The sequence below is a fragment of the Chanos chanos genome, chromosome 8 (assembly GCF_902362185.1).
Source record: "Chanos chanos chromosome 8, fChaCha1.1, whole genome shotgun sequence".
Taxonomy (NCBI): domain Eukaryota; kingdom Metazoa; phylum Chordata; class Actinopteri; order Gonorynchiformes; family Chanidae; genus Chanos; species Chanos chanos.
This window is the reverse complement of record NC_044502.1, coordinates 27,264,607-27,289,064: the sequence shown is the minus strand read 5'-3', so window position 1 is coordinate 27,289,064 and position 24,458 is coordinate 27,264,607. Positions and strand designations below refer to the sequence as shown.

General features: G+C 40.8%; 1 protein-coding gene across 1 annotated transcript in view; it reads left to right on the top strand.

The window, feature by feature from the left end:
* The window catches only part of LOC115819525 (glutamate receptor 3), a 59,986-nt gene extending 37,048 nt beyond the window's left edge, over nucleotides 1-22,938 (top strand). The window contains exons 10-15 of the mRNA XM_030783034.1: nucleotides 2,276-2,482; nucleotides 5,159-5,532; nucleotides 7,279-7,477; nucleotides 13,751-13,998; nucleotides 20,373-20,487; nucleotides 22,693-22,938. Coding sequence (XP_030638894.1) covers nucleotides 2,276-2,482; nucleotides 5,159-5,532; nucleotides 7,279-7,477; nucleotides 13,751-13,998; nucleotides 20,373-20,487; nucleotides 22,693-22,938 — 1,389 coding nt within the window. The remainder of the gene's footprint in view (nucleotides 1-2,275; nucleotides 2,483-5,158; nucleotides 5,533-7,278; nucleotides 7,478-13,750; nucleotides 13,999-20,372; nucleotides 20,488-22,692) is intronic.
* The last annotated feature ends 1,520 nt before the right edge of the window (nucleotides 22,939-24,458 follow it).

The following is a 24,458-nucleotide window of genomic DNA, read 5'->3' as shown; positions in this document are numbered from 1 at the left end:
TGACACTTTCCAGTGCTTAAAAATAATCGCAAATAAGTTTCAAAAATATTATAATACAATGGTATCTACATAAAGTTCACAAAGTGGTTTAAATTGTTAGGTGTAAAAAGAGTCTGTTGAAAGAATATCTAGCATATGAAAAGCATGCAAGTTTAGTTAAAAGATTTTTATTTGTTTACTATTAAAGGAGTTAAAAATGGAAAGTGTGCAAGTTTAGTTAAAAGATTTTTATTTGTTTACTATTAAAGGAGTTAAAAATGGAAATTGTGCAAGGTTAATTAAAAGCTGCATTCAGCAGAGCATCTCCTGCTTGTCACAGAAATTCCAGCTGTGAGATGTTGGAGGTCAGAAAACCGAGAAGGAAGATGTAGAATGTAGAGGAACAAATGAAGGACTGGAGTGAAGAAGAGTTCAGGAACAAAGAGTTCAAAGAAACAGGGCTCTTTGAGGTTAGGGGTCAAAAATGAGGTCAGTCAGAGTCTTTTAATTATCTAGAATATTGTGTAATTACTGAAGCTGTTACAGTTAGTTACATAAGGAGGTGCTAACGCAACTATCTTGAGAAGAGGCCTCGCTGAGTCTTTAAATGTAACCCGGGCCGACAGAGCAGGGGCTAAAAAGCCAGAGCAGCAGGACAGTGGAAAATAAGTTCAGTGGATTCAGTGGAAATAAAAAAGGAGCTCATAGATTTAATTTAAAAGAGAAAGATGGTGAGTAAAGTTCAGGTAGCCAGGAAGCCAGAGTCATATTTAAATGTAGCATAAGGTACGCCTTCTGTTACATTTAAAGGAAATGACTCCTTTTCTTTCTGACTCTGCCTATTATGGTCTCATATTAGGCAAATTCAGAATGTGAAAGTCAGATAGCTGCAGGAACGTAGCATAACACTCAGCTGTTTCAGGGATAAGGCAGAGAAATAAAAGGATGAATCGTCACCTCCACGTGTGTGGGACTGCTGTGACACCAGTGATTGGCCAAATCTGATGACAATCAGTGTAACCTGCTGTATTTTGCATACTAAGAAACTTTGAAATTTGAATGTTAAAAGCCTGACCCAAAATGGCTATAAGAAAATATTTATGGGTCAGTTAACATGGCTTTTGGTACAGAAAGACCTTTTCTTGGGCAGGGCATGTTCAAAACAGACATGAACAGTTTTGTTTCCCACAAACAGGAGAAAACCTCTGTCTCTACCCTCAGAACCCCATCTCCTTGTGCATGCGTTGGATTGCGTGTGTGTGTGTGTGTGTGTGTGTGTGTATGTGTGAGACAGCAAGAGAGAGACTTTTGGTTATCTGTTTGGAGACAAGCATGTGCACCCTGTTTGTCCTAATCTAATCTTCACACTCTGATCTGATTGTCTAGAGTGAATTCTCTAGAGTGAACACTCTTTGGAATGAGGCCATCTCCTTGCACACATAACATATGTTTGATGTTGCTGTCTTTCTGGATCTTGCCAACTACCTGCTGCCATTGCTGCTGCCATTTACTTTATGAGCTGAATGACCTCCTCCCTCCCATACACACTGCATCCCTTCCTTAAAACAACCCAGAAGTCCCCCACCCACTCAGCTGTGACTGTGCCGCCCTCACTTTTCTTTTATCTTTCCTCTCTGTCTGTTTACAGTGGCTATGTTTGGCCATAGCTTATTGTTTTGTGTGTTATTGTGTCATCGTGTTGGTGTTTTTGTGTGTGTGTGTGTGTGTGTGTAAGTATGTTCTTATTAACAGCGGGGCTAAATTTGTATGAATTTATGTGAGGTGAAATGTTTTGTGCATGTGTGTGTGTGTAAGTGTGTGTGTGTGTGTGTGTGTGTGTGCGCGTGTGCGCGCACCCGTCTCGGTGTGTGTGTGTGTGTGTGTGCTTGTGGTTGTCTGTGCATGTATGTGGTTGTCTGTGTGCGTGGAATGTGTGCAATACTAATGTGAGAATATGTTTGTGTTTGAGCATGTGTAAATGTGTTATTTGGTGCGTGTGGGGGTAAAATGTCAACGTGCCTGTGTGTGTGTGTGTGTGTGTGTGTGTGTATGTGTGAGCTAGTGTGAGTATACACTCCCATGTGTCATGTCCTCTTGGCATTGTTTTACTAAGTGTGAAACATGTGACCAACAGTATTCCTTTAACAGTTTTGCCGTTGTGAATATATATATGAGTGTGTGCGCACGCGTGTGTGTGTGTGTGTGTGTGTGTTTGTGTGTGTGTGTGTGTGTGTGTGTGTGTGTGTGTTTTGTGTGCATGTGAAGTGTCTTCCTCAACTCTACATTTGATTGACAGGAAGCCCCATATGTGATGTACAAGAGAAACTATATGCAACTGGAGGGCAATGACAGATTTGAGGGCTACTGTGTGGACTTGGCCTCTGAGATTGCCAAGCATGTGGGCATTAAATACAAACTCTCCATAGTAGCGGACGGTAAATACGGTGCCAGAGACCCCGAAACCAAGACCTGGAATGGCATGGTGGGAGAACTGGTGTATGGGGTAAGTTAGTGCCATCACCTGGACAGGTGGTCACATTATCATTAGCTCAGCATTACGGTGAAGCCAGCAACATACTCAACAGACGTTGCTGATTCTGCTGTCAAAATAAAACGAAAAGCAACACAAACAACAACTTGGTTAAAACTTATCTTTTTTATTTTGTGAAAAACAAATCAGATGGTTATCAGTTTGTTTTAATGCCTCCGGAAAATCGTGATTGCTGCATCATTTGGACTGCATTACAATTATACAGTAATATTGTATGTGAACAAAACAGATGTAAAAAATGAAGTATAAAAGAAATAGATCATGATGGACTGGTTAGTTTTTATGAAGGTAAACAACGGCGTTCTTATCGGCCACGGGTAGAACATAACGATTAACTTCAAAACAGACTTTGGTTTGTCAAAGAGTTCCATTTGTCCACGGTGAGTATTTCAAATCTGCTCTTTGTGTGACCATGTGGACTTAAGTGGTGAGCAGTATAGCAGAGAGTACTATAACTGCCAGGCAAACTAACAGGGAGTCCAACACTCTGCATGATCTCTCAGAAAAGCATTTCATCCTTCAGGATATTTATTCATGACCAGAGTCGACATTCTAGCACACTGCTTAACTTTACAAAATACTTTACTCCACCTAGACTTAATGCAGCCTTTTCTGTTTCATAGACTTAGCAGTTGCTTTCTAAGATAGTGGGACGGAATGTGCGGTATCACACATACATAGTCTGCCTCTTTAACAGGGTCTGAGTTCAGCTGAATATGTGTCAACTGTTTTGACTGGTATTGCACCACCACAGGCAGGAAATTCATCAGAAACTCAGTTCAGACAATTTCTAGTTATCATAATCATCATTCCTTTGTAATCAGCTATTAATACATACATATACACACGTATATATGTATGGCTTTTATTTTGACACTTAATTTTTTTTTCTCCAAACATGCTTTTGTTGCTGGTTTCACACAGGTCTTTTGGTTTGGGTGGTTCTTTTTCTTCAAATATTGACTCTTACAACACAGAAACATTAGCAGTTTGGTTGATAAACTGATAGATTTCTGGGTAAGTTGGTAGAGGGGTCAGTCAGATGGACAGACAGACAGAAAGATAGCTAGCTAGATAGATAGATAGATACTATATCAGTCCTGCAAAGTGATCAAAGAGAGTTATCATAAACACATAAAAACTATGAAGTGAAATATATTGTTAAAATACGTATCAGTACATCATAATATCATCCAGAGCTGTCATATAATGTAGGCAATGATGAATGTCTCTGGACTATTATCTGGAATCCCTGAGTATAAAACCTAAATATCCATAAAGCTAATTTCCAGTCTTTCAGTAGTCTAACCCCATCCACTATCTCTTAAATGATCAGATTTTAAAAATACCAGTTGGAGCCATCATTATGTTGATGTGTAATAAGTTGGCTAAGGTGTATGTGGGGTGAGAGTATGGTTTGATGGTAAATGTCTGTTGTCAGTAATTGGTGAGAATTGGTGAGCTGGGAACATTTTAGGCGGGACATGCTGATCCTAATGAGTGTCGATGTCCTGTCTTAGATTGCTCACTGCCTCATGTGAGGGTCTTTTGTTTGGATTTGATTCAGCCATTCATAAACCCTGTTATTGCCTTCTCTCTGTTAAGAAGAGAGATGGAGAGATATACAAAATCAGTAGGAAAGAAAGAAAGAGGAAAAGAAAAAAGAAAGACTATCCCGAGTGATGATTATCTCTCTTTGGACAGACACTGAGACATCTTTCATCAGTGGATTATAAATTCTTCCATTCAGCCCATCCTCCTTCAGCTATTCATCATTCATAGATTATTCACATGCAAATCAGCGAGGGACTTGGAGACAGAAAGAGTGTGTGTGTGTGTGTGTGTGTGTGGTTTGTGGTGTGTGTGTGTGTGTGTGTGTGTGTGTGTGTGCACATCTATAAAATTGTGTGTGTCTGTCCATAAAACTGTGTGCGCGTGTGTATTTGTGCATGTGTCCATAAAACTGTGTGTGTGTGTATGTGTGTTTGTGTGAGACCATAAAACTGAGTGTATGTGGTATGTGCGTGTGTGTAGGTGTGCATGTGTGAGTGAGAGAGAGAGAGAGAGTGTAAGAGAGGAGATGTAATAGCATATCTTCACATATCATTCTTAGCAGATACCATATCATAATCATAATCATATCAGTGATTGGTCTTCAGTGTAATAACTGAAGAAGATTGGGTCGGTCTGATGCCTCAGTGAATCCGTCTTTCACTCTTCATTAAGGTATAGCTTCTTTTCCCTGGGGCAGTCGACTCTCCAGCTAATTTTAGATTTTGCTCAGTGTAAAAGCATAGTAGGGTAAGGCAAGTATCAAGGCAGGTGTACATTTGGCTTTCAGTCTCCAGAAAAATGCAGAAAGGGGTGAACAACAAACTAAATAATTATAACACTGATAAACCTCTGTGTCAATTCGTTTTAAATGAATTAGGTGTTGTCTCACCATTAATGAATTTTCTCCTAGTAATCACCGTAATGACCAATTAAAGACCAAATGTAAAATACTGGTCCCCAACCAGTCTTAATAGGTTACCAGACATTCGTTCCTGGCATGTGGAAGCAAAGGTCAGTCATTGAATTTGATGTTGTGGAACTAAATTTCATTGTCTGCTTTTGCTATGTTTCCAGAGGGCTGATATAGCTGTGGCACCTCTGACCATCACTCTGGTTCGAGAGGAGGTCATTGACTTCTCCAAGCCCTTCATGAGTCTGGGCATCTCCATAATGATCAAAAAACCCCAGAAGTCCAAACCGGGGGTCTTCTCTTTCCTCGACCCTCTAGCCTACGAGATCTGGATGTGTATCGTGTTCGCCTACATCGGCGTGAGTGTGGTGCTTTTTCTGGTCAGTCGCTTCAGCCCTTATGAGTGGCATCTGGATGAGAACGAGGAGGCCAAGGACCCCCAGACACCCCCGGACCCCCCCAACGACTTTGGCATTTTTAACAGTCTCTGGTTCTCTTTGGGTGCTTTCATGCAGCAAGGATGCGATATCTCACCAAGGTTGGTGTCTTACTCTCAACAGAATGATCTTTCCCACCATTCATCCCCCTACCATCATCCTCTCTCTTTCTCTCTCTCCCTCTCTCTCTCTCTAACTCTCACTCTGAATCTCTCTCCCTCTGCATTTTATGGTCGTTTCGTCATTCAGTCACGATGCCATGGTGCATATATGTTATTTTTGGGGTTATATGTGAGGATCACTTGCTTTTTTGCCCTTCATCGATCCGTCATTTCATTTATTCATTCATTCAGTCATTCGTTCACTCCAGCAATCATTCCTGTGTGCTTCTGCTCTCTCTCTCCTGTCTTTTATGTGGCTTTGTGGTATTCTGGTACTCTTTCTTTGCATAACTTTTTCTTATCTGTCTCCCTCTCCCTCTCTCTCTCTCTCTCTCTCTCTCTTGCTCTCTCTCTCTCTCTCTCCCTCTCTCTCTCTGTCTCTCTCTCTCTCTGTCTCTCTGTCTTGCTGGTTGTTCTTGTTCTTTCTTGTACTTTCTTCTTTGTTCTTTGTTTTCGCTCTCTCTCTCTCTCTGTCTCTCTCTCTCTCTCTCTCTCTCTCTTGCTTATTCTTGTTCTTTCTTGTTCTTTGTTCTTTCTCTCTTCCTCTCTTTCTCTCTGTCGCTCTCTGTCGCTCACTCACTCTCTCTCTCTCTCTCTCTCATACTCATTCTTTTGTTCTTTGTGCTTTCTTCTTTCTCTCTCTCTCTCTCTGCTTAGCGAGTATGATTGTTGGTTTGGCAGGACGCAGGATATGCTCTTAAATAGCTTATATTCACCATGTGTTGACTGTAAAATGCACAGGGTTGTATTTGATTGTGTTTCTCTCTCCATCTCTGTCTGTCTCGTACCCTTTGGAGGGCTACCGTGTTTTTGCTGCGTGTCCCCATTTTACGGTCACATGCCTGGTGCATATAACCTGTTTTCTTTGGCACACCTCTGCACTGTCACCAGCCCACACATTCATCTTCAAATCTATTCACTCAGCCCTTTTCCTCTCACTTTCATTCATTCATTCATTCATCTTTCCAGTCCACTTTTTGTATGTCGTTCCACATTTCCACTCTCTGGCACTGAGAGTTCTCTTGTTGTCTTTCTCTCTGGAGGTTTTCGAACCTCTGTGTCCGCGTTCCTGTCCTTGTGGCTGAGGCAGTGTGTGTGTTGTCCTTGTCTGATCGGATGAAATGCATTCTCTGCTCACTGTGTGAAACTCAGAACAAGCTTCAGAAATGAAGCCATTCGTTCATGAAAAGACTTCATTGGTGTCAGCTCAGATATGTTCGGCCTGAATGAAGATGTGGCTCTTTAGACTTTTTAAAAAAACTTTGTATAATTAGATGTAAACTGGAAGAAGTGAAGTCATGTATCGCAAATCCGCGCGTAATGATTCACTTTATGTCATGGAACTTTGTCATGCTGCCATTAAACTGCCTGCTCATGGTGTTAAGGTGCTTTTTGTCTATGGAAAGGACGGGATATTATGGGATATATGTTCTCTGAAGCCTGGGTATGGTCTGAACACATGATGTAAAACTGTGCTCTAAGCTGGGAATTAATCGACTAACCAGTATCAGTAGACAGAGCAGTCCACTGTAAAATGAAGAAAAAAAAAAAGTTGATTTGTTCATCCTAACAAGTTCTTTCTGAGGTTATGTGTCTGCTCTCCTATTCCTTCTTCCCTGTGTTCTCTTCTCTCCCCCCCCTCTCTCTCGGCCTCTCTCTTTCTTTCTTTCTCTCTCTCTTTCTCAGGTCTCTGTCTGGTCGTATAGTGGGTGGGGTGTGGTGGTTTTTCACTCTGATCATTATCTCCTCTTACACGGCTAACCTGGCTGCCTTCCTTACTGTGGAGAGGATGGTCTCTCCCATCGAAAGCGCCGAAGACCTGGCCAAGCAGACGGAGATCGCCTATGGAACGCTGGACTCTGGATCCACCAAGGAGTTCTTCAGAGTGAGCTAACTAACGCAGACACCTTAACACATACACCAATACGACATATGAGATCTTAACAGATTGATGTCATACACCGTGTGGCTTCCTGCACCTGTAATGATTTTTACAGCTGACAGCTACATCACTGGCTTTCAAAAGACCGTTAAGGCTCACACAGACACTCTGGCTGACAATTCATGAGTGTACTTAAATGTTAAAAGAAGCCAATTTAACTCTTACATGATGTAATGAATGTACACACACACACACACACACACACACACATATATATTGTGTATGCGTGCCTGTGTGTATGTGTGTGTGTGTGTGTGTGTGTGTGTGTGTGTGCGTGCGCATGTTTGTTAGTAAAGATGAGGACCATTTGTCACTTAAATCCAATGGCATTTCAACATGAGCAGTCATGTCAGATGAAATCATGGCTACACTCTGACCTTTTCCTTTGCTCAGCTAATGATCACACGGTAACGTGACTAAGGAGAGGCATTTTGGCCCTGACCCACATACCCTATCATGCCGATGTGTCGAGGACAGCCCTGTCACATAGCGTTTATGTCACACTTCTGAGAGAGTGAGAGAGAGAGAGAGAGAGAGAGAGAGAGAGAGAAGTTGCCACAGCTTCACAGCGGCTGCCTAAATGAAGCAAACTCTGTGCTGTATTCAAACCTTATTTTCTGAACTATTTTTTTTTCCTCTTAACGATGAACTAATGCTTCGAAAACTATTTCATTAGTGATGTGGCTCTGAGAGCCCATTTGTTGTGAAAAGTTGAAACGGTTTCAGTGTGAGTGCCGTTCCAGGAGCCGTCCGAGCGTGGAGAAGAGAGATAAAAGATGAGGCTGTTAGTTATCAGTAACGTTGTGGCATGAGCTGCTGAAGGCTTGTGCACTGTAATGGAAAGACAGAAAAAACAGTGTGTGATAATAGAGTGATGTATATGAGGGTTGAGGGCAAGCCAATGCCTGGAACGTTTGATGCATTTCTTGTAGAACAATAGAGAAATGAAATGAGACGCCCCCTGGTGGGCGTACGGTTTTGATGCTGTTGTAATTCTTGAATAGTCACCAGCGATCATTAGGAGATTTGTACAGTGTTTTATAAAACCCAGCCTTCGAGGCTTCCCTGCCCTACCCACATTACTCATTTAGCTCTGTAGCAGGACCCAGCCCCTGATTCTCATGATCTATTGCCTACTGAACTGAATGAGCTGAATCAGGTGTGTTTTTGCAGAACCACACGAAAAAAAAAAGTAAAATGACCAGGATGAGGAGGGGAGTTGGGAGGGGAGGGGGGCCGATCCACTCTTTATCTACAGGACTGTATCCCTGTGGTGCGTTTGAGAGGCATCATAAATTACACTCAAGGCAAGCATAAGCACATCTTAGTGATCTTGTACCTATGGGAGATTATGAAAAGATGATGAAAAGAAGATGAAGAGGATGATGAAAAATTTACCCAGAGGGAGGGGATCATTATCAGATCATAATTTAAATTTAAAACATTATACCTTGTAATATACAAGGTCACACAAACTTATGTCATACTGAAATAAGGAATAGGATATGGACATTGCTAGGATTTAGTTGTATGTAAAAGTTTAGACATGTATGGTCAAAGTGTATGTTTTAGTGAAATCATCCTCTTAAGAGACAGGTGCTGTCCCAGCCTCTCCACAACATAAAAGACTCTGGGATGTGTTAAAGAGTGGCGCTCCTTGTCAGTTACTGTTGTGTAACATTTCCTTTGGCAAAGGAAACAGCTTCAAAATGTTCCATATAGCCAGCTAGGAGTGCTCCCACTTTTACTTTTGAAATTCTTCTCCTTTTTTTCCTTTCTTTGTTTTTCTTTTTTTCTTTTTTGCAGAACTCTTCAAGCTCAGAAATATTTGAAGCTGTCTCTTTGAGATCTTCCCGCAGATTTTCAGTTATGTTTAAGTCTGGGGTCTGTAAAAGTTGCTCCAAAAAACCCTCTGTCTTCTCTTCCTGTGAGCGCAGAGTGAGGGGTGAATCTAAGGTGGAACCATTGTCTTTCCGAAATATCCAGTCCCTTTTTGTTTGAGATTTTTTTTCTGGCTGCAACATTGAGTCTCTGTTGCGTTTATATTTCTAAACTGAATCTAGGACATTGGCCTCTGGGATCTGATTGTATGCGACTGAACCCATTCTTCCTGTCTTCCACCTGCACACTATTTTCTGTTCTACTAGCTGTGGCGTAAACCCAGTACATAAAAGACCCCGGCCTTGTACTTGACTGTTGTCGGGGTGAGGTTTTCTTCAGAACGCTTCACCGTTTTTATGCCGTGTCTGAATAAATGAAAAAAAAAAATGAAACATTTTATTGGAACTGCGAGGACACTTGCACATAGCATCTGTGTGTTAATGTGAAACTGAATGGTGAATTAAAAAGAAAAGAGGTGGACACAGAAAAGAAGACAGAGTTAGTGAGTGAGTGAGTGAGTCAGAGGAAAGAACATGGCACTACAAAAGCTAGTGGGAGGCAGAGGCAGAAAACACACATAGCTACAGGTTAGTGGAGAGAAAAAGGAAGATAAGAACATCAGATTAAAAAAAAAAAAAAAAGTATTCACTGGTTTTCTGCGGCGGTAGTGACATAATGTATTGTTTGGCTTGTGTAACGATGGCGTTTTCAGGCTGGACTGGACAAATGAGAAGGGACTGTGAGTTTGGGATGGTGGGCGTTGGTGGGTCGCGCCTGCAGTCTGGAAGGCTTGAAGACAAATCGCCTTTGATTGGCTGGGTTTTGGCGAGGAAAAGGTTTTTATAAACAGAATGAGAATGGGGTTACTTTTGCCTGTAGCAGCTGATATCAGTAGTGAGCTTTTTTTCTCCATGTGGCCTAATAGTGTGTACACAGCATTACCAAAAATCCAAGTGAAGTACCAGATGACTTTAAATCAAATAATTCTCTTTAAATGTCTAATTTTTCTTTATGTATGATGAAAGTTCTGCTTTACTCTTTGCGTGAAATAAAAAGCACATTTCTTTGTAGCTGTTGGGTTGTCTGGGTTGTAAAAAAAGGATAGAAAAAAAGATGAGTTAACTCGTGTTTGGTAGTTTGGTCACTGCGTTTTGGTGGGGGAATTGTGGGAAGGCCAGGTCAGATGAACAGAGAGAGAGGAATGGAGTGTAAGACTACTTCTGAAGTAGGTCAGAGAGACAGGAAAGAGCAAGAATAGGAGGGTCAGTATGAGGGGCTTTTCTGTGGGATCTGTTTGATCAATCTGAGCTAATTTTACCATTAAATATTCAGCTGAGGTATTAGGACTGTTATTTTTCAACACCCCTCTCTCAAGGCAAAACTTAATTTTATAGTACAAGCACAATATTTTGATCTATCTCCCTGTTTGTGAGACAGTTATATAATAAAGTAATTATACTCTGCTGATGTGTTACCATATGCCAGTTAAACCACAGTAGTTACACAACCAATGGAACAGTTGTATTTTTAAGGTTCTATAAGTAGGCATGTTTCATGTTATGTACATAATACAAGCCTACTTTCATTTGACATATTCCACTCTTAATTAGATTCAAGCCAATCAACAGTCAGGATGTGATGGCAGTTGTACACGGAGCTGATCAGTAATCTCCAGTCTGCATGATGTATAAATGGTATATCAAATTCAAGTGGGTTTTTTTTTTTGTCACATACACAATGTCAAGACAATGGCAGTGCCCCCCCCTCCAGTGAGTGCAAGAATATACATATACAGTGCTAAGGTTTTTAGAAAGTGACAAAAAGTTTTTAGAAAGTGTCCAGAGGTAGTAAGTAAATGTAGATGTGGATGAGGTAATCTAAATAAGATATGTAATGTAAACGTGATGTAGTATGGGTGTATGCATGTCTCTTAAGTGTATAAATTACTGACTGATGTAACTTAGAAAAAAGGTTTATAAACAATAGAAACGATCTTACGGCATCTTTTTCTCATGTTTGAGGCAGATGCTGCTTTTGAACACATAGTAATAACCAAACTTATAGCATTGATCATCTGCATCTTATTTACAATTGGAGTATTGTGTGCTTAATTGTGAGAGGGGACCAACATTCAGGAACATGATTTTGCCATTGTAGCAAAATTACAAAATAGAAAACACATACCACTATACATCCAACTGATGAAACCCACTCTGTATAAAAACAATCATGTCTGGGACCATACACTCTTTTTTTAAACTCCATTTAGTGGCCTGACATGGGAGGAGACATTAAAGCATGTGTTAATAGCCTAGCAATCTTTCTCTTAACACTGTGCAGCACTGTTTTGTGCACTTGTGTCAGGGGGAAGGCCTGGACAGTTGCAGGCAAAACTAGAGGAAATAGTGTCACCTTCCACATGTGCTACATTTTCATGGAGAGGCAGAGAAACTAGGCCTGGCTACATGGAGAGGCAGAGAAACTGGGCCTGGCTACATGGAGAGGCAGAGAAACTGGGCCTGGCTACATGGAGAGGCAGAGAAACTGGGCGGGGCTACATGGAGAGGCAGAGAAACTGGGCGGGGCTAAAGCAGTGCTGGGGTACGGGGACCTCTTTTATTGGATGTGTGGGTCAATCCAGCCCGTCACACGCGATGATCACAGGAAGTCAGTTTCCATTCATGATAGTACAGGAAGTGTGTCATTCAAAGTAAATACAATAAAATGAATACAACATAAATATGTACAGTGTGTACAAAAATAAATAAGTAAATCAATCAATGAATTGGTCAATCAGTCAATCAATCAATCAATCAGTCATTCAGTCAATCAATCAGTCAGTCTTCACTTTGTGGTGAGTCCAGTAGGGTCTTTTCCTGTTTTGTTTTTCTCAGTCCCCAGCGTATACCTGTGTATACAAAGCCATGGCTACTGAAATCAGACAGACCAACGATTACAGTCTGACAGGAAGTGCAAAGTTACCTCAGAGTAAAAGTCCAGCCCTCGAATTGTTTTCACAAAACAAACAAAGCACACAAACAAACACAGCGCTAAGCAAACAAACACAGCTCTAACAAGCCAGTCAACTTCTGTGGGTCTGAGTGATCACCTTTTACAGAGTCATCTGAAAGAGTGCCCGGAATTATGCATGTATGACATAAACCATATAACCATATTTTGACATAAACCATATAAACCATTTTTTAATTGTTTTCAATCTGTGAGAAATATAGTGATGCATTAAACTTCGCAGAACGACTTGGTTTGAGGTTTTTAGCACATGGAGGTCATATCAGCTTTGATTCATTGAAGTATGCTCACTGACAAGGGACCCTCAGCCTTTTACCCCACACTGTGTGACTTCTCTTCATAAACTTCCCCATCTCAGTTTGTCCTTGAAAACTTTCTATAATAAAGTTTAATTCACTGTCTCTTTGGAGGTCACATTAACCCAGTTAAACGCAATATTGTGTGAAGGAAGGACATGACAGAAAGATAGAGTGTGCGTTAGAGAGAGAAAGAGAGCGAGAGATTATATATGTCTCTGTGTGTTTTTGTCCTCCTAAAATGAAGTCTGTGTGTGTGTGTGTGTGTGTGTGTGTGTAACTGTGTGTGTGTATGTGTGGACTCTATTCCCGCTCCCTGGGGAAGCCCTGTCCGCCACTCTGTGGACATTTATAGCTGTGCTGGGGTAGACAGGGTCACTCTCACATTTCGGTTGCGCCTCAGGCAGCCCGCTGCCTCACGCTCGGTCACATTCAGTGAAGAAGCTCATATCATATTTTATGAAGCTTCATCCAACTCTTACACACTCTCAGGAACACCATCTTTACTTTGCTTTCTAACAAGTTTAAACTCTGATGAATTAAGTCTGTTTATTTGTGAAAGTGTGAAATCTGGTTTATTTGTGAGGTATATCAGGCTTTGCATTGTGCATTGTAAGCCACTTTGTGTATCAATACTTCATTTAGGAGAAAGTAAGTCTGTGTCTTAAGTCACATCCTTCCCTGAGAGAGACACAGAGAGGTAAATGAGGCTTTGAATTTGTTCTTGAGTATGTAGATATTGTCTGCTCTACACAGTGCCTCTTCTCCATTGCCCCTGCCTCTCTTGCTTTCCCTCCCTCTGTCAAGTTTTTTTTTTTTAAAGTTTGAACTGCTTTACAGACATGACTTTTCAAGCTGACAATACTGCCAGAGCAGTTTACAATTACTCAGGCAGAAATGAACATAGGTGAGTTCACTCTCTCAATCTTTCTCTCTCTCCCTCCCCCTCTCTCTCTCTCTCTCTCCCTCCCTCCCCCCCCTCTCTCTCTCACTCTCTCTCCTTCTGCAGCGCTCTAAAATAGCTGTGTATGAGAAAATGTGGTCTTATATGAAGTCTGCTGAGCCATCTGTGTTTGCCAAGACCACTCCTGAGGGCGTGGCACGTGTGCGGAAATCGAAGGGGAAGTTTGCCTTCCTGCTGGAGTCCACCATGAATGAGTACATCGAGCAGCGCAAACCGTGCGACACCATGAAAGTGGGCGGGAACCTCGACTCCAAGGGCTACGGGGTGGCCACGCCCAAAGGGTCGGCATTAAGGTGGGTGGGATAATATAACAATTCTGCTGTTGTTATAGTATTCCACCTACCCTGATACCACCATTTCTCTCTCTCTCTCTCTCTCTCTTCTCTTTTTCTTTTCCCGCCATCTCTCTGTTCTCTGTCTGTTTCTGTCCCTCTACTTTCTCTCTTATTCTCCTTTCTTCTTTTCTCGCTTCCTCTCTCTCTCTCTCTGTCTCTCTCTCTCTCTCTTTCTCTGTCTCTCTCTCTTGTCTTTTTTTGAGCCACATGATGAGGTAACCGTATCACAAGTTTTTGTTTTTGTGTCCGAACATTTAAAAAGCATTTTTTTATCTTTCATATTATTTGTTTTTCCTCTTATCGTGTTAATGGTGACGTTGTGTTTCTCTCTACAGAAAGTGCTGTTAATGTACTCATTTTCAGTTAATCCATTCATACTGTGTTTGTTTTTTTATTGCTCTTTCTTCTCTCCTCTTCTCTTCTCCTACCTTCTTTTTCTCTTTTACCATGCTGTGTCTCTCCTGTTTGTCTGCCTTTCCTGGTTGCTGTTTGTTTTGTTGCATCTCTACATTGTTCCATTGTGTCATCTGTCTTTGTCTGAGCACAACTTGAAGCTGCACCATTGCTGTGATGTTAACTGCATTCTCGCATGATGTTTGCTCTTGATTACTTCTTTTCAATGTACAGAACACGCCCCCCCCCATCCCGCACTCCTCTGTTCTGAGAACCCCCCCTCCAAAATGCCATCTTTCCAGCACTTCTATCTGCTCTACTGCAACATGACTCACACTCACACACGCTTCTGTCTGCACCAAAAAAAAAAAAAATATCACCAATTAACCACTTACCCAATCAACCGATTTTCTCCTTTTTGTACTCTCCCTAAACTGAAGCATCAGTTCCGCTGATCGTGGTTTAGTTTAGTCACTCCTTTATTTGTTTCTCTAATACTTTCTACTACTTGTAGAAATGATCCTCATTAATACTCTAATTGCTCTATAATTAATTTAATATATTAGATTTCTCACGGACCTGTTCATTTTTTCTTACGAGATATGTTTTATCGTTTCAAGAAATGCTGTAAACCTGGCAGTGCTAAAACTGAACGAGCAAGGGCTGTTGGACAAATTGAAAAACAAATGGTGGTACGACAAGGGCGAGTGCGGCAGCGGGGGAGGGGATTCCAAGGTCAGCCTCAATGTCACCAAAACCCGGGTATCGGTAGCAACGAGTAATCGGCAAGGCTGTGACCTATGACCTCGACAAATAAGACCGCAAAAAAAAAAAAGGCAAAAAACAATTAAAACTAAATTAAGGATAAATAAATAAACAGGCTTGACCCCGTGCTGATGCCGTGGGTCAGATACCACATAAAGCCTGTAAAGACGGCTGCCATAGAAGTTCTCTGCAAGAAAGGCAGAAAAATCCATCTGTGGCTTTTGAAGATGTTGATATTAAGCAAACTGAGATCAAACTGGGAACCCTTTGCTTGGCTAATGGAGGAAAGAAACCAGATAGAGGGAGTCATTTCCAGAGAGAGAGAGAGAGAGATGAGGTAGAAGTGTAAATTAAAGGTAAAATGACTTGGATAGTGTATTATATTTGGAAGAGGAGAGTACATGGATGGTCGAAAGAGAGAGTGTAGTCTCTGAAGTGAGGTTCCTCCCGTCACAAACGTGCTTAAACGTGCAGTTTTGTGCCAGATACAGCTCATTATGTGCTAGTCATTGTAAACGGTAGACATTTTGTGACTCGCTGCTCGTTGTTTGTGTTGGTGATCATACCGTATGTGGTGCATTGTTTTGTGTAGTTCACATTTTGTCTATCATTTGTTTGTGTTTTGGAACTAGCCTTGTAGCTTGTTAGTAGTTTTGTGTGTAGTAAGCAGCTTCCTGTGTAGACACTAGTTTTGTGTTTGTTGTTGTTTTTTTGTTTTTTTATTCATAGTAGTTGCTTGTTTATGTGACATTAGTTGTTTTTGTGTAGCTTTTGTAGCTTAGTGGATAGTTATGTGTGTGGTTAATTACATGATAGTTTTTTGTAGAGACAGTTAACGTTGTGTCGTTAGCATCTACATATGCATTTGCTGTTTTGTGTGTGGAGACGTGAGCCTCGGACATGGATAGCATTTGTGTGTTTAGCTAATGTGTTGTTTGCAATGCTAGGCCATAGTTAGGGTTGCCCTGTCGTTGTCAAAGGTGGTGTTCATCTTTCTACTGCTTTTGGCATCTCTAGGGCAACCATGGGGGGAGGTTAGAGCAGAGCAGAGAATGGTATGTGCTTATCTCTTCTCCGCTGCTGGGGTTGGGGTGGGGGTCAAAGGTGGAAGGTCAGAGGTCAGGGACGGCGAGGCGAACAGCGTAGTCTTGAGAGGACTAAGCATTACAGGCAAACGTGAGAATTCTAATGACTGACAACTTATTAAACTCCTAGAGTCTTTTTACGATGACATGTCAGCTGCTTACACCCTTTACAGATCTCCTATTGGTTGGCCTCTAAACCAGTCAAGGCCCTCCTTCACCTTCACCAGCCTTAACCAATGAAATGATTCGGAGAAAGAGGGAGAGTGTGACCTGATCCTGTGTCTCAGACATGAGGGTCACACAGAGGCGCACGCGCACGCACACACACACACACACACACACACACACACACACATACAGGTGCGTGTACATGCACACACATGCACATACATATATACACACATACACACACACACACACACACACACACACATAAATGCACAAGCCACTCCTCTCTACCTCTTATGTTTGCATTATGAGTGCCCTCTTCTTATCCCATGCTGTTCGATGAGGCGGCTCATAAAGTGGAACCTTGTGAGCACCTAACGTAAAAATATAATTTATTATAACCACATTAAACTGCCCTCATGGGCCAGGGTAGCCGCCTCGGACAGACAGCACTGTACTGGGAACGATGGGCAGAGGGTCTTCAGTCCAGTTCTGACATCATGCTTGACTGCACGGTGCTTGTTTATTCACTTTTTTCCTTCTCCTAAAATGCATGTGGCTGTACTTTAACAACCTGATGTTAAATATATTGTATGTAATGACCACTGAAAGAGGACACAGGGAAGCTTTCACCACTATCAAACAAACAAAATATTAAATTTAAAAAAAACAAGAGAATTACTTAGGTTAGATAAGTAGGAATTAATTGGAAATCAAACAGATTTAATCTTTAATCATACCATTCCTATTATAAATTAGGCTTAGTGTTTTACATAAAATTTGATTGTTTTAATTTAACAGAGTAAACGAAACACTAAAAATAATTTTTAAAGTCCTGTTATTGCCATTCTAATTACTATTATCATTCTCCTCATAGAATCCACGACTAGTAACATTCTATTCCTAAACCCAGTTAAGCAGAATGCTTAGCATAATTGTCAAATGGTTTATTATATATTGAGACGATACTTGGTAGCATGCATCAGTGAGAGGTGAGCTGGAATGTCTTGGTGCGGTCGTGGTCGTCTCACAGTTCCACCGGACCTCACCAGCAGGTAGGGAGGAGCACGATGAGCTGTGGTTCTGTGTGTGAGTGTATGTCCAAATGAGTGTATGAGTGAATGGGAATTTAATCGCTTGTCTGTTCTGAAGAAGCTTCATGGGGTGTCACAATCTGATTGGTTGGAGCACTTGTGACTCATTTTGTTTTCTTTTAGAATTTGAATTTACATATTAATGTTCTGAAATTTTTCCCGGGTCATACACTTTGCTTTTTTTTGGCAAAATACTTTGGATAGAAGAGAAACGAGAGGAGGAAATGAGAAAACTCCTTAGAACAGCACCAGTACAGTAGTCTATTTTCTGTTATTTTGCTTGGAACAATTTGATAATGTAAGGATTTGTATTTTGCAGAAAGTTTTTTTTATTATTATCTTCCTTTAGCCAGATCTGGTGGTGCCCCTGTGACTATTCTGTGAGTGTGTCACTTCCTCAAACGTTTTTTTTTTTTTTCATATTCTGCATTTTTACGGTGCATTCTGTTAATATTTATTGAAATTAGGACCATTCTCTGAAGGATTTATTACGTCTGCATGTACAGTTCACTTCATGAAATTCCGCAGAAAATGACACACTTAATCGCAGCAGATTTTCGTGTGTGAAATCACACTTTTGTTTATTAACAGACTCGTGAAGATGTGAGGCAGAATCAGGTGAGTTGTTAAATAACAAAGGTGAACTTTTCAATAAATTAAAATAAATGAAACAGTTTGAGTTTAATAGCACAGGTGAACTTTTCAATTAATTAAAATAAACGAAACAGTTTAAGTTTAATGCCCTAACGTGCTTAAATACCAAACATGTTGCTTCAGTAAGAGTGTGAGTGACTGGGTGAGATAAAGTTGGGAGTGTTGTCTGAAGGCTGGATATCTGCGAATGACAGGAGGTGGTTAAAAGCTGAGAACACCACCATAAGGGCTGCTATGTTTAAATGGGGTTGTTAATTGTTCGTGGTGTAGTGATTTTAAGGCAAACTTTGTGACTGATGAGTAATTGAATGCCATGTTGTGATAAAATGGGATTTCAGATACACGTTGGAATGCTCGAGACTATTTTTATGACTGTTACTACAAAAATGTTTTGATCTTTGTGTGTGTGTGTGTGTGTGTGTGTGTGTGTGGTGTGAATGTTTTAAATGCTGAGTTACTGAGAAATCTTCTCTTTGTGCAGCACTTGTTTCATAATTAAACAACAAACTGCAAATATGATCCTTATGTGATAAATTATTTTTCATAATGTAATTAATAAAAATGATCAAACTCACTAAAACAACCAAAACCAAGTCACAACATGAATTAAGTTATTACAGGAAAAAGTACAAAGCACTTTGTACTTTTGTTAAATTTTAAATGTTTGTTAAATTGTTTAAATATGTAATTCATTTTATAGCTTATGTTAATTAAGAGATTTTAAAACCGTTTTCAAAATTATGAATGCTGGGTATTTCGTACAGTTGAATGCCTTTTCAGTTTATTTATTTAATTATTTATTCTACTTAATGATAGCAAATTGACAGCACTTCATAAAGAGATTTCTGTAACATTAAGCACCTGCCATATTAATGGTAAGATTTTATAACAGAAAATTTCTCTATCAAAAATGTTACGACATGTAGCTAACTCAGTGGGAGCACTAATTATTGCACTTTACCATAAATACAGTATTAGCCTACTTAATCTACTCATCCAAAACAGGTAAAACAGTAAGAGTTTCATCTTCCTCTGGGTGGTCTTCATCAGTGTTCGAAGACCCCGGTGGTGAATACAATATATTTCACAAATGTTAAACTACAAACTTCATCATTTTATTGAAAGTAAATAAACCAAGGGACCCAGCGGTCAGGTTGATGCCAAAATGTCTTTCAAAAGCAAAGCCCCGCCCCATGAATGTGACATCACTGCCTGACACTAATTCTTTGGACACGGGAGCTCCCTCATGTCTGTGTGGTTATTCATTTATATTAACAATCAGACATGGGAAATGGAATTGGCGTTGCCATGGATACAGAGCACCCACATATTCACTGCCACTTTGTCGTGTGAATTGTACCTTGTGAGGTTTAATTTGGCATGATGTGTCCTGAGTCATTCTGTGAAACTGACACGGGAACAGGCTAAACATATAAACTAGGACATTTGTGACACTAAAGTTTTACCCCGTGAGTGCTGTTGGTAAGAGTGTCACAAATGGGAAATCTAATTAAACTTTTAGAGTCGACTAACACTCAGTGATAAACCACATTCATGGTGGAGTGTTTGACTGCCGTTTTTGGAAGACGTTGGGTTGCACCCTCAACTGAAATTCAAACTCAAAATCCAAAAACCTCTGATTGCTGGTATCTGTTTGTCTGCTAGTCAAATAAAGGGTTCCGGTTAGATCCATCTTGCTAAATACCGAGTTGAAAAAAGCTGCATTTGCCAAAAAAATTTTATTTGTTTTTGTTTTGTTTTGTTTTGTTTTTGGGTTTTTTTTAAATGACAACAGTTCATCTCTCCTGTGCTTAATTTATTTATTGATTACTTTCTTTCTTTTTTTTTCCTGCTGTGTATGGCTCTTATATCAGTAGTCTCTGTGTTACGATCTTCTTTGCCTCTTTTGGAACAGTGTGTGCCGATTACTCAAAGCGATTAACGTAGGGCCTGGCACATTAGGGTAGGCCTGCCGGCTCAAAGGTAACTGTAGTTATGCCTGCTCTATCTCTTTCTTCTTTCTCTGGCTCTTTCTTTGTCAATGTCACCATCAGGCCAGGTTCCCTACTGTATCGCTTTGCCTAAGAAAAAAAAAAAAAACTAAAGTAGTGTTAAGCTTTAATAACATAAAATAACATAATACAATGTTATTTATGTTATTTCCCTCGTGAAGAACTCCTGTAAACCTTGCAGTATTGAAACTCAGTGAACAAGGCATCTTAGACAAGCTGAAAAACAAATGGTGGTACGATAAAGGGGAATGTGGGACCAAGGACTCTGGAAGTAAGGTCAGTCCCAAAGAGCTTTCTCCAACGATCCAAAACCATTCATCCTTAACCGCTTCCTTAGATTAACACATCAGTAGGCGCAGATCTATATCTATATCTATATCTATATCTCTATATATGTATATATATATATATTGCAATAGCTTTCTAGATTTTTTATTTATTTCTCAATGAATTGGTACAGGTGCAGTGCTAATAACACTTTATTGTAGAAGAGTCAAACAGGGCATCCCGCTGTGTTTGACCTGTAGTCCTATTTTAAGCATAACGGCCTGTCACGTAGCAGCTAAATGAGCTCTGATTTACACTATCAGTATGATAGAACCATCCCATTGTATAAGCACTCACATAGTTGACTAAGTATTAAATAAGAGCATGTTTTTGTCAAGTATGTAAGGTGTTAAATGTGAAAGTAGAGTTTTAAGCCTTAAGATAAGATATATAATTGGTAAGATCCAGTGAAATACAACCCTTCTGCTGTTGGGATGCTGCCCAATCTTGTATTGAAATGCAGTTTATTGGTGGGATTACCAATTTGCATGTTAACTATGTTTTTTTTTGGGGGTTTTTTTGTGTGTGGCCTGACCAACAAACAGTTTGTCTCACTCCAGTGCACCCTAAAACTCACTGTCTAACCTGACTGGAAATTATCAGGACTTTGTCCACAATGGATGAGCAAGAATAAGATTATAATGAGATTGTGTTTGGATGTGTTTAGTCTTGTGAGAACAGTGCTTAACCCGCAATCCAATAATCACGGCTCAGAAATGTGCGTGTCACCCTGTGTCCGTGACAGCACCGCATACCTCATAGTCTATAACCATGACAACAGCAGACATCTTGGAGCAGGGTAACTGAAGTCATCAACAGCATCTAATCTGATAATATTGTGTCAAAGGGTTAAAATGCAGATTGGAAACCAAAAACAACCTCTATAAATGCATTTCAATATTTGAGACTGGAGGTTAACAGCAGCAAAATGGTTTTGTGGTGGTAATTTTTTGTTGTTGTTGTTTTTGATGTGCCCCATGATGAAGCTTGTCTTCTTTGAAACATGTGATACTGAGGAGGCATCTTCAGTGTGCGCATTGTGATGTCCGTCAGTGAGTTTTGAAGGCTGTGAAGTTTGCAGAAGTAGTTCAGAGAGGGGAATCGCCATAATAACATCCTTCCTCCTCTTCCTCCTCTTCCTCGTCTTCCTTTTTGATGGACCCCTCTATAGAAACTCCAGTACACAGGGACATATTAATGCCATCTATTTTTAGTCGTATGTGATGCTGAATTTAATAGGGATAGTAACATTGGTTATGGTCTTGCTCAGAGTTCACTCACACTTAGTGTGTGTACGGAGAGTCTGACCTCAGTCCCCCTCTACCCCTCTGGGCTTTGGGTGATAGGGGGAAGACGAAAAAAAATGAAATAAAAAGGCTGAGTGCCTACCATCGACACCCCATCCCTCCCCACCTGAGCTCTAAACCAATCCCCAAGCTGCCCCTGGGTACGCGATTCATGCTGATTCGCTGCCCCTTTTAGTTACGCCCTCCCATCACCCTTACTCAGCCTAGGGCCTGGTGAGTTTCTCCCCCAGTGTGTTTGCTTGTTTGTGTGTGTGTGTGTGTTTGTTTGTGTGTGTGTGTGTGTGTGTGTGTGTGTGAGAGAGAGAGAGAGAGAGAGAGAGAGAGAGAGACACTGTGTGTCTGTGTGCATATGTGTGTGCTTGTATGTCCATGTGTGTGCGTGTGTGTATGTGTGTGTGTGCAGTCTGTGTGTGTGTGTGTGTGTGCTTTTTTTGTCTGTGTATGTGTGTGTCTTTGAGTGTGTGTTTGTTTGTATGTCCATGTGTGTGAGTGAGTGTGTGTGTGTTAATGCTTGTATGGCCGTCTGCATGAGTGTGTGTGTGTGTTTGTGAATGTACTTATATGTGTGTGTGGGTGTGAGATTGTGCTTGTGTGTGTGTGTGTGTGTGTTTGTATGTCCATGTGTGTAAGTATGTGTGTGTTAATATGCTTGTATTTCCGTGTGAGTGTGCTTGTATGTCTGTGTGCATACTTGCACATATCTATGTGTGTTTAAGATTAGGGGTCCTCTTTAGGAGGGTTTGGGTAATTTTGGATAAGAGTGTATTTTGGATTGGGGTGATAAGAATGCGGCTCCAGTATCTTCTCAGCCTTACTGTTTCCCTCTCCCCCTCCCCCCTCCCTCCAGGACAAGACCAGCGCTCTGAGTCTGAGTAATGTGGCAGGGGTCTTCTACATCCTTGTGGGTGGGCTGGGACTGGCCATGACCGTGGCTCTGGTCGAATTCTGCTATAAATCACGGCAAGAAACTAAGAGACTCAAACTGGCCCAAAACGCTCAGAACTTCAAGCCAGCTCCGCCAGCTAACACTCAGAGTTTTGCCACTTACCGTGAGGGTTATAACGTGTACGGGACAGAGAGCGTCAAAATCTAGTGGTATGTGTGTGTGACTGTGTGTGTGAGTGTTTGTTCCCAGTTGTGTTGACGTAGTGACTCAAAATCGCTCTTTCCTTTTTCTTTCCCCTTTTTCTGTGTATGTGAATTTGACTTTTTATTCAAATCTGAAATACACATTGGTTCTTTTTCCCTTACAGCTGAGGTGAGTCACTTGTGACATTTTGGACTTTGTTCAAATGACCCGAGTTCCAGCTGTGCTAAGTCACTTGACAACTCGACAAAACTTGACCTTAGTGATATAGCAGTTGTCAGTTGTTTCCATTGTGACAAAGCAAACACGTTGAACTGCAAGTGTCTGTTTGTCTGTAATGACGTAGAATGGGGGTGGGGGTAGGGGGTGGGGCAGTTCAGTTCTCAACAAAATCTCGAAACTAATCCCCTCAATATCATTTAGGGAACGGACCTGCGCTACAGTCCTAACCATAAATCCTTTGATCAAGCTGACCACTCTCTCCAGTCTGACCTGAGCGAAGACAGTGGACTCTGCAGACTCGGCCAACGCAAAACCAGACCCCCCCCCCCCCCCCCCCCCCCCCCCCCCCCCCCCCCCCCCCCCCCCCCCCCCCCCCCAGAAAAAAACCACAGGACTGAAGTCTGATAGTGCCTTACGAAACCAACGGCGTCCCAGCAATGCAAGTAATCTCACCAATACACGCAAAGGTTACTAACAATTCTACGTTAACGAGCTATTCATCTTCACAGACAACATAGCAATAGTTAAGAAAAGAACAGCAATGAGCAAACCATCATATTCACTGAAACCTTTCAACTGCTTGAGCAACTCTACTGAAAACAAAAAGACTGTGGGTGAGAGACAGAGAGAGAGATAAAGGAACATAGGCAGCTAGTTAGAAGTGGTATTGTGAATTGATGTAAAAGAGAAGGAAATTCCAGACCTGGGGTCCCGTTGCTTTTTGAAGGACATGAGAAAAACTTTATGACGGAGAAGAAAAGAAGAAACAAGAACGTTCCATTCTCTCATTCTATTTATGCAGCCATACTTTCCCAGTAGAATATTTATTCAGATAATCTTTGTGTTGATTGATTTAATGTTATGCTGTCATCAAACTAATTTAATATAAGTATATTATGATCAAAAAATATGTTATGATACTGTTAAGAGATATTTTAAAAATCTTTGTAGATGAAAATGCAGGAGAGGATAACATAGAGCTACACTGGTTGTTTTTATAATTCATAATGTTATTTAGGTTATTTTGCACATAAACTGTAGACTGGATTTAGATCAAATGGTTGTTTTGGTGTTTCACTTCCTGAAAAGCAAAAACATATGGAAAAAATTGTTAGAAATCTCATATATTACTGCCAGAGCTTATTCAGAGCCTGTGTACTGAACATTCAAGCAATAGCAAACATTGCCGCACCGTGGTGTTCTCTAGGTGACTTTATATATTTGGCACTGGTGAATAAGTCTAAGGTAGAACACTCTACACAGGAACGCTGAAGATCCTTCGTCCCTGTTAACATCAGGGACAT